This window comes from Glandiceps talaboti, chromosome 3, assembly GCF_964340395.1.
Source record: "Glandiceps talaboti chromosome 3, keGlaTala1.1, whole genome shotgun sequence".
NCBI lineage: Eukaryota > Metazoa > Hemichordata > Enteropneusta > Spengelidae > Glandiceps > Glandiceps talaboti.
Window position 1 is genome coordinate 18,744,287 of NC_135551.1, and position 10,960 is coordinate 18,755,246.

At 35.7% G+C, this 10,960-nt stretch overlaps 1 protein-coding gene across 3 annotated transcripts; it reads right to left on the reverse strand.

The window, feature by feature from the left end:
• Positions 1–77: 77 nt before the first annotated feature.
• On the reverse strand, positions 78–7,402 carry LOC144432828 (monocarboxylate transporter 13-like). 3 transcript variants are annotated; one of them, XM_078121121.1, is made up of 7 exons: positions 7,279–7,402; positions 6,741–6,901; positions 4,837–5,022; positions 3,654–4,195; positions 2,954–3,158; positions 2,571–2,735; positions 78–1,456 (listed from the first exon to the last, which is right to left on the reverse strand). In XM_078121121.1, exons 2-7 carry the CDS (start codon positions 6,835–6,837, stop codon positions 1,284–1,286), a joined length of 1,368 nt encoding a protein of 455 aa, XP_077977247.1. In that variant the 5' UTR covers positions 6,838–6,901; positions 7,279–7,402; the 3' UTR covers positions 78–1,283. The 3 variants fall into 3 exon arrangements, with proteins under 3 accessions (XP_077977247.1, XP_077977246.1, XP_077977248.1); XM_078121120.1 differs by having other exon boundaries at positions 6,669–6,901; XM_078121122.1 differs by lacking the exon at positions 4,837–5,022.
• Positions 7,403–10,960: the final 3,558 nt, after the last annotated feature.

The window sequence follows — 10,960 nt, forward strand, 5'->3', positions numbered from 1 at the left end:
AATTAATGATTTTCAGTAATTAGTATGTACCAAAGTCTATTGAATTAAAAGTATACATTTTGAAGATACATTCCTTAAACTTACCTAATCGCATGTGTTATGTTGCATTCCAATAGTCATTGTGTGTAGGAACAAACATTTAAAGTCTTTGCCCTTACAGAAGGCATTCAGTTTAAATCTGCTTGATTATTTTTGTTACACGCCGGATATAAGAACCAAATTTTGCGGGAATTTATTTCTTGATCATAAGGGGAGATTAAATTTATTGAATGTTTGCATGAATTCAAAAATAACTTCAAAATGGCCATCATCTACCAAAACATGTAGGGTTTGTGCATTCCTGTATTGTCAACTGCTTATTTTCTTTAAGTACAACATTTCAAAATGGCCACCAAAACTGTTGAAAAACTCGACATTTCCTGGAATAACATACTTTGTAGAGCTTAGTAGTGACACAAAAGAGCCACGTCATTTGGCCCGAGTGTTCCTCTCATTGATTGTAGCTTAAAACCCATCGAATATTGACTTTTATTTGGAAAGTTAAATCAATACAATTAAAAATGGCCGCCATCTCTCTTGAAAAATCCATACTTTGTAATACTTAATGACGACGAATAGGTTGTTTGCATATGTAAATCTGATTCCTTAACAATAAGTATATGGCATATGCATGGCAGTCTAATATGTACAAGCCCATGCAAACGTTTCTGTGTCACATTTTGTTTCGCAAACCCATAAACCATTTTAACCTTTCCCTACTGAGCAGTACTATCCCAATTGGTATTGTGTGGGTTCCGTCAAAACATGTCTTGGATTGTGCACAGTCGGTGCTTTGACATGCAATAATAGATTTACATTAAAACCTGGCACAAACAGGATCTGCTGTAGATGTCATAATTAAAATATTATGTTCTTCATTTGTTTCAACACATGATTAAGTATGGCCGATTGGAACTCTGATTCGACTTAAAAATCTCTATTTATCCCACTGCTCACCAGCTATTATAATATATAATCTAGACCCCATTTAATTTTCTGTTCCTATATTATCAGGTACAAGCTGGGAGCTTGATGATTTTTGACTAGTACATGAAGGTGTAAACAATTTTCACATACTACTGTTTCCCTGTTGACGTACTGTTCGAAAGGAGTATCTGACGATGTAAATTCTGGTACAACTTGCAAACATCTTCAAGTCACGAATCGCACAGACCGTGAATACGAATACTTGTGACGAATTGGTTCACTATAAACATCTCATAACACCGTACTGTTTATGCCATCTAAGTACTTATGGTCTGTACTTCCTTGTAAACGAGTGTTCCTTGGTGGTATCTCCGTTTACCCATCTTTTCCACAGCTGGAAGCATGAAGGCTACGGAAGCAGCGAGGATCAGAGAAACGCCTGCCATCCAGAAGGCACCATCATAAACATTAGTTTCATCACGAATCCATCCTATGTGAAAAAAATATTAAAAAGACTAACTCTTCTTGACCAACGTGTGTCTTATTTGTTATCAATATACAACACAGGACATGTATAAATGCATATGGCTAAACAGGAACACATTCATATATAGATTTAATTCTAGGAAATAAGAATTCACAAGTTTACACTTTTGCAATATTTGGGCAACCAAACATTAATAAACATGCTTGACACACTTGATCGCCGAAAGTCGCAAGAGCGTGAAACCCAATGTTGCACCTGGTTAATTCTTATTTCCTTCGATTTAGTCTAAATGGCTGTGTTCCTTGATCTATAACGATTTGCTACAATTATTGCATTGAACACTGTTATATATATATAATATACATCAACATCTCCTGACGAGTGATTTACTCACGAAACAGGCTTGTAGAGACGAAAAACCCGACTTGATATTCTTCTACCCTCAACATATACTCCGCTCTGCGTGCAGACGTATCGAGCACTGTACTACGGACAAATCTTACCACTGACTTCCTATATATATATATATATATATATATATATATATATATATATATATATATATATATATATATATATATATATATATATATATATATATATATATATATATATAACTCGGTGAGTATCAATCTGCTAAGACAGTGCTCTATACCGCAGTAGCAGAGCGTAATAGTTCTGGAACTCTTTCTTGGTTGTAACTCGGAGTTTCACGCATCGTTGTCTGATGATCGCACGATGCGTGAAACTCCGAGTTACAACCAAATAAGAGTTCCAGAACTACCAAAACTATATATATATATAACACTATTGTTATGATGATACCATTTTAATTAAATTAGATAGGTAATTGTTATTCATTCCTAAGCAAACTTCAAGCATCTGAAGAATTGATTTGAGATTACTTAAACAGGTGTACAACACATTTGGGCTGTTTAACCAGTGTAAAGGTTTATGGTTGTTTTCAGACTATGACAATATATCATCTCTTTGTTTGAGATTTCTTTACGTGACAAATGTCCTTTAACCTCAGAGATCTAGCTAACTATTTGACTGCTAACATTATAAATATGTAATGAACATCCGGTCGTAATAGAAATTAATTATAAAATGTTACCAGACAGTGGCGCTGCAAGCAGAACAGTTATTCCTTGCACTTGAATACATAATGTTGTCCCATATCCTATCTTTTCTGCTCCCAAAAAAGAAGACACAACTATAGCTATGAAAACGGCGATACCTCCAAATGACAACCCAAAGACCACGATGAAGATGGTTTGACCTGCAATAAAATGATAGCTGTTAAGTGAATGAAACTGATCCGTATTTATGTATGGATACGGAAATACCTCTGACATGTCCAGCACATGTAGTGTATTTTATTTTTGGCTTAATTTAATTTCCATGGTAGCTAAGTAAATATAACAGCCGCCAATATAGATGTATTACAGTGATTACCTTCAATTAAAAGTATCTGCAAAAACCTAACATTTCAAATACCTGTAAAGGTCCTTGTGTATGTACTTATAATAGTTATTGTTCCACAAACAGCCATTGAAGTTCCGTATGGAATGTGGGCTCTCAACTCGCGTATATTGCCTATAGCCCCCATGATGGGTATAGCTATGACCTGAGCTAAACCCATGACAGCTGGTACCATAGCACTATATGTACTCGAAATACCATAATCTAGAGCACGGCTGACCTAGAAAAAAAGATGAATGTCCTTGTAGCCAAATATAGTCATTTTAGGACAGGTTTACGTTAAAATGATTTAAAAGTCGCCTTTCTAAAGTGACCACATTTCGTTATTGACATGCTCCGTGTTTTACATTAATGCATATAAACAACATGTTTTTATGAATGCAAAAGCTTGACATAAAAATTAGCGTATATATATTCTTCAGTGACTATTTTGCATGTACGTTTAAATCTTACTAAATATACAGACACTAATAAAGTAAACTGACTAATAAAAGTGCTGTTATGGTTATCCCAAATATAAGTTTCTGATCAGATGTCCCATAGTATACATATCTGAAAGCCGTTAATATACTAGCTCCTGTCATATGCACAATCCAGAATTCCGGAAGTGATATTTACTGAAGATATTTATTCCAGGTGACATACAACTAAATCTATTAATTATGAACAAATTAGAAACTGTTGCATATCTAACTGAAATGCTAGAATATCTTACCATGTGTACTAAGACTGTTCCTTGAGATATACCCTGACACATGGATATGACCATTAAACACCAACATAAGGGGTCATGAAATAATGATAAATCCCATAGAGATGATAGCAGGATATTACAGTGATTGTTGCCATGGATACAACTTGATTTCTCCTTGTCTTCTGATTTGGACTCTTCGATTATTTGTATATCGGTGTTGTCACCACTCTCAGATGCTATATCCGCTCTATTCACACTTTTTTGTATTTCCACATTCTCTACTTCAGATTTAGCTTCAGTGTTAAACGTCACCTCTTGCTTTCCTTCACCCAATGGCCGCAATAGGGCACCAGCCACAGACAGATTGAAAGACAATGCTGACAAAATCAGAAGTGTTCCTCTCCAACCGTATGTATCTATCAAATATTGACACAGAAGCGCAAAAACAAATTGTCCTGCACCAGTTCCAGACAATGCTATTCCAATGGCGATGGGAAATCTTCGTTTAAAGTATATACTGACCATTTCTATTGATGGCATATACGACAGACCTAAACCAATACCTACAGACAGATTGGTATCGATTAACTGTTGAGTAATTATTTTCTCAACATTGTGTAAGAAGAGCCTATGGCTCAACAATTTATCGAGATTAAATAAAGTCAATAATAATAATAATAATAACAATAAAAATATTTGTAGTCAAAATCAATCCATCAGCCAAAGGGCGAAAATTTATATACAACCCTTTTCATATTACCGTCCACCGGTTCTGTTTGATACAACCACACAGAAACCCACAAGAAACATTTTGTCTAAATGAAATGAACTAAGTGCCGCCATGTAGACATCAAATGCAGATGTCAAAACATCGGCACCTGCGTGGCCGCATCTAGTTACAATATGTTTAAATTGTTTACCTTGTAACAGACAAAATGTAGCATGAATTGCAATCTTGCTATCTTTGAGCAGAATTATATAGTTTTCTTATTGGTTTCTGCATGGTTGTATCAAACAGAGTTGGTAAATGGTAACTTAAAATGGGCTATGATACCCATGCCCTCTAGATTTCAAAATGTAGCAGACCATGAAATTGTGGACAAGTGAACTTGATATAAGTAATCTATACGAGTGTACTAAGGAAGAGATTAAAGTCTGACTGGACTTTTCCATAAAGTATGAGACCATATTAGGTAAAGTTTACCTGTTAAGACACCAAATGTGAAATACAAGATTGCAATATGTGTCACAAAGGAACTTGTGAGAAATCCCGTAAATGCAACTACACCAGCCAACATCACTGTTTTTCGATGTCCAATTTTCCTTGACAAGGCCAACCCCAAAGAACTCGTAAAGACAATAACAATAGCAAATATCGAACCAATCCAGGCTGCAATAGAGGAATCATATATGAACTGAAAGTGTTCCAGAAGGTTAGTTTGTCAAGATAAAAGGTCAAATTGATGAAATCATTAAATAATAAGACCTTGTTATGTTACACAGGTATTTCGCTTCAAACTGTATCACACAATACTTCAGTCATGATCAGTAAGCATATTCACACGCAAATTTCCCCTGTGACGTAACAAAGTGGTGAAACTACCTCAGCTCAGTGCTACGTTGGCTTCTTCACTAAAAATACATTAGTTTAGAACACCACTAACTACCACTGCATGACTCTGTTGCTGGTATGTATTGTAGTGTAGTGTAGTGTAGTGTAGTGTAGTGTTACATTAGTGGTACACACTTCAGTCAGTAAGCTTACCACTAAAAAAAACTAGGTATACCAACGCAGCACCAAGGTCAGTAACACTGAAGTTATACCATAGTAAATGTAGAGTTCCGCTCATGGGGAATGTGCTTATGTACATGAATAGTGTTGATAATTACGTTAATCATTGTACAAACTAATTAATATAGAAAGTATATGTTTACGAGGTATAAGTGTATTTGAGGTAGAAGATTTTGAGATAATGATATTCCTAATAATTTTTAATGCTAATTACTTAGATTACGCTCATAAAATGGACCTTTGAGGAATATTGTCATTCAGTCCTTAATATACTGAAAACGAATAAATTGTGTGAAATGATATGTACATTAGCATAATTAATCATGCACAGCATTCATTAAAAAGTAAATGGTTCCTAGTATAGACAAACCTACATAATATACCATTTTATTTTAAGCAGTTTTTAAAATAATACTGACGTTGAGAGAATGCTATAACAATAATACGTATTTTGCAAATATGAGCAACATATTGTTCCTTCAATTCTTCAGATATTGCCTAATCACCGAAACTAGTCGATTATGCAAATGACCCTTTATATATATATATATATATATATATATATATATATATATATATTTTTAAAAACAACATATATAGAGCACATGCATTTTTGGTATCATCAGCATATGTACCAGATTATTTGAAATTTGAAGCTTTCATTCTTAGGATATTAAAGGCTAATTACATAAAAAATATTTGAATTAAGAACTAAAATTGGAAAATACATCAACACACTAAATAGGACAAGTGTACCTTGTTACAGTAAATGCATGTGTAAATTTGAAGGTTGCATTCGTGAGATGTTGTTTTATTGCCAAAAAAACATTAATTATTCAAATGACTCATTAGATTATGAGTTACATCAGACAGCTTTATATACAATGTGAGCTTTGTTATTATCAATTAGACTGTCGACAATCGCTCGCGCCTTTTTTTCCTACGTTTTATCTAAACTTAAGTCGTCTACTATAATCGCATACTGATATCGAGGGCCGAAGGCCCGATTATAGTAGTATTGCGCCGGATCGGAGAGCGGCAACGACTTAAGTTTAGATAAAACGTAGTAGGGAAAATGGCGCAAGCGACTGTCGACAGTTTATCAATTTGTGTGCACAATTATACGAAAATACAGCTTACATTCCAAAGATATTCCGTATTGATTTATGGAAATGACATTAAAAAAATTAAGTAATATCACTTATTCAATCAATGTATTTGATATGCAACGTTTCTTGTGTTACCTGTTGTTGCCTTGGATTCACCGAATGCATCCAAAAAGGCAACATATAAGACTCCAAATGCAAGGTTAGTACCTGCCGTCAAACCACCGCAAATGAATGATGACAAGACAACGACCCATCCCCATCCACCGTCTTGAGGATCTCTTGACGAAAGGGTTCTGCCAGTCATGTCATCAGATCCACAGTAAAGATAGTATCTCAAGATTTCGCAGCAAATGTCTTCATTTTCTGTACTATTATATACAATGATATATATAACAAGAACACTTTTAATTTTGTTTGAGCAAGGTTGTGTCACCTACCGTATGGACAAAACCAGGAACACATTGGTATATACATTGGAAACGCTGGGTTACATGACCCATTTGCGATCTGACATGGAAGTACAGAGACCCATTCATATATACCTCTATGCATAAACTAATCTATGAAATATAAAATTAAAGTGGTCTAAATGGTCAAGACAATACACATTTGTTATTGTTTACTGTTGTACAAAAATTAGGTCATGTTGTAGGCGCACGATTGGGCTAGAAACTATACATTTACTCTCTCGCTCTCTCTCTCTGTGTCAGAAAAATGTGACAGGCAAAATTTAACGTACACTTACACTGGCTGTAGTATAACATTATCCTTTGCGAGTTCGAGACTTCATCAGTAAATGTGTCTTTTCCTTAGCAGTGAAAACATTCATATTTAAAGGTTACTTATGACAACATACGCTCAGTTCTACATGTGATGTCCGTGTCATTGCACATGCGTGCTCCACTCATACACGTCACAACTGACTAATCCAACTAGTTGCTTTCACTGAAAGACAAGGGTTCAAAGAGCCATTGCGACTGAATATGTACAAAAGGCTTTCAACAGCTCAAACGTAATGTAAATATTCTATTGCCACAATGTTCAATTTGTAAGCTTATAGTACACGGATAGACTGTCGACAGTCGCTCGCGCCTTTTTTCCCCCTACGTTTTATCTAAACTCCGATCCGGCGCAACACTAGTCTAATCGCAAACTGATATCGAGGGCCGAAGGCCCGAGCTGCCTTCGCAATTCGGCCCTCGAAATCAGTTTGCGATTATACGAGTGTTGCGCCGGACCGGAGTTTAGATAAAACGTAGGAAAAAAAGCCGCGAGCGACTGTCGACAGTCTAGTACACGGATAACACAACGTACATACAATAGATGACGCCATATTAAATTTAAATATGTGTCATAGTTCATGACAGACGATATAATAAGGTATGTCATAGGTCATTGTAGGATAAAACGTAATTCTCTTAGTTTGCGATGGGGCTGAACCATTTTAGCTTTCATTCAACAAAAACGATTTTACTTTTAATGGAGTCAGTTTTGTGACCCTAACTGTGAATACTCCTAAACAAACATCGGAGAAATGGAAGGATTTCCGCTATAGTTAATGCATTGTACTACATTTTTTCTCATTAGGGACTGGACAGAAATTACAGGGGGGGGGGGTATTTTTCGAAAGACATGAATGAAAAATATAGACCCCTCCAATCTTTGCACAAAATATTCTGACCCATCCCCTCTACCATGAATGCAAAACAGTGACCCCCTCCACATACACACAAACTCCAATGAGTTCACAAGTGCAATTCTACACTCTAAGTTTACTTTAAATTGTGTCATTATGGTACTCTCTGTCCCCAAAAACCTGTCGCATCCAGTTACTGTTGCATACAGTGGCCCACCGGTGACAAATGAACAATACATTTGTGGAAGAAATAATTATTTTTTGAGAGCAAAATATTTAGTACAAGGATAAAAATTTTCTTTTATAGGACAAAACATTATTTTTTTGGTTCAAAATAGAAATATCAAAGCAAAAAGTTCAAATTTGTAAGACAAAACTTCCTTTTACAAAGCAGAAAATTTATTTGCATAACAAGATTTTTACTTAGTGAGGCCTTAAAAAAATTTTCCAGAGCAGAAAATTTATTCGCACAACAAGATTTTTACTTAGTGAGGCCCAAATATTTTTTTCTATAGCAGAACATTTGTTTGCTTAACAAGATTTTTAGTTAGTGAGGCCGTTTTTTCCCCAAGAATAAACTTTTAATTCTTTAAAGGAATCTTTTATTTTTCAAGCGTAAACTTAAATACTTTGTATAAAAATGTTACATCCCAAGAACAGACTTTTGAAATTCCAAGTCAAAACAAAATTTGATGGTATGAGTTATGTTTAATTTCAATATGTGCAACCCTCTGTCTCTGAGGTGCAATTTAGGTTCAACTGGCCTATTTATTCTGTGAAGGTATACAAACTCTCTCTGGAGCGTCTGACAACGTTTTTTTTCACACAAACTTATTTTAATGGCGGCGGAAGTGAAGTTATCCCACAATTCCTTGGACGATACCCACAGGCGCTCGTGAAGTTGCTAGATCACAGAAAACTATGGCAATGCAGAACTACGACAGTGAGGCCGTCAGGCTGTACAGCCAGCAACGACTCTGATTGATGGACCCTGCCTGTCACACCACCATTCGTGGACTGAGATACTATTAGTATAGGAAATTTAAATGCAGCGAGGCGCGTTAGCACCGAGCATATTATATGTACCCTCAGATCAGCACAGAGAATAGTGGTCTGAGATTAGCTCTGGATGTATATGCAACGAGGTTCGACACTAGTCTGAGATATAGCGCAGTACCGTAATGGACGCCGGCTGACAATCTAAACACATCGCGCGAAAGACTGTGAGAAATTGTTTGTGTACATTAGCTGTGTCCTCAGTCAAACAGACAATCAGTAATTAGTGATCTAGGAACTCTGCATGGTGCTGTAATACCATATAATAAGTCGGTGACGGATCCGGATCATCTCTCCCAATTTCAACTTGTCCCATTTCGACTCGCCCAAGTGTCAACTCGTCCCAATTTCAGAGCATCGGATTCCTAGACTGAATGTTTGTTATATTTTTCAGTATCTGTTACAACAATAAATGTCTGGTTTTCCTGCCAAAACAAGGGAGGGATAAACCATGGAGGTATACCTTATGTATACCCCCATGGATAAACCAAACTGAAATGGTTTTTACGTCTTTGAAGACGTAGTATCGTAACGTCTTTTATATTACTAAAATACATGAACACGTACATCATGTTGCAAAGATCTGTAAATTACTTTTCTACGTGATTTTGAATGAGTGGGAAGAAATTGGGGCGAGTTGAAATGGGGAGGAAGTAAATCACCATCCCATAAGTCGACCAATGGAAAGTTATGTCCCTTAGGACCAGAGATCAGAGACTGTGTAGTGATTTTATTACAACCTGATTGTGTATGTCATGTCATCGACCTTGTGTGTCACATGTTTGTCAGTGGTATTATGGTCAGAGTCAGCTGTATTTATAATTGTGAACTACATTATATTAAACAAAGAGAGTCGTTTGCAAAATACATTCACAATGGCAGGACGTTTCCATTTTTCTGGGATGGTAGAATTGGCTACACATATTTTAATGTGTAATTATGCAGCAACCCCCCCCCCCCTCCCTTCCACTTCAAATATGTACTGTATGGTAAACTACATTAGGGAACCTTCAGTATTTACAAGGAGGAGGGCCGGGGGAATCGGGGGTGGGTCACATTATACAAACCTGTTCTTGGGAGGGTCATATTTTGCATTGCAATGTTTGGGGAGGGTCACATTTTACAATCTGTAGTTTTGTGACCAAATTGAAGATGCAATTATTGTCAATTTATTTTGTATGTTTTGAGATGTAAAAGTGAGATGAGCACTAAACATTCATTTTTACGAGTACTTTACATGCTAAAATACAAAAATAAAACTACATATATTGTAAGAAATTTTTTTGAAATAAAATCATTTACACTGTCCGTGAATGTTGTTGTTAAAATATGATGATGATGATGATGATGATGATGATGATGATGATGATGATGATGATGATGGTGATGATGAGTCAAGTAGTGACAGTGAATCAGATTAAAGTGACACTGATAACGGCACTACTGAAGGTGAAGGTGATGATGATGACAATGATATCAAGGAACTTTTACAAGTGACCAGATCAGACAGAGTATGCACAACATGGAAAGCACGTTTTAGATACTAACTAGATTGTGTATGATTATAAGAGAAAGGTAACTAGCCAGTCTTTTACTGTTTGTCACTTTATATGTACAAATATTGCTTTCTAATACAGAGTCAACATCATTTAATTTGTATGTATACATATTATGGGAATATTGATTAACGTTCAGTATATGCAATTGTCATGGGGAGGGTCATGTTTTACAAAGT

Excerpts from the sequence above, each read along its gene's own strand:
- LOC144432828 (XM_078121120.1), bottom strand. The coding sequence starts at position 6,837 with ATGACTGGCAGAACCCTTTCGTCAAGAGATCCTCAAGACGGTGGATGG. Across the intron at positions 4,196-4,836 it reads CACATTTGGTGTCTTAACAG|GTATTGGTTTAGGTCTGTCG; the intron begins GTAAACTTTACC and ends ATCTGTCTGTAG. Across the intron at positions 3,159-3,653 it reads GAACAGTCTTAGTACACATG|GTCAGCCGTGCTCTAGATTA; the intron begins GTAAGATATTCT and ends CTTTTTTTCTAG.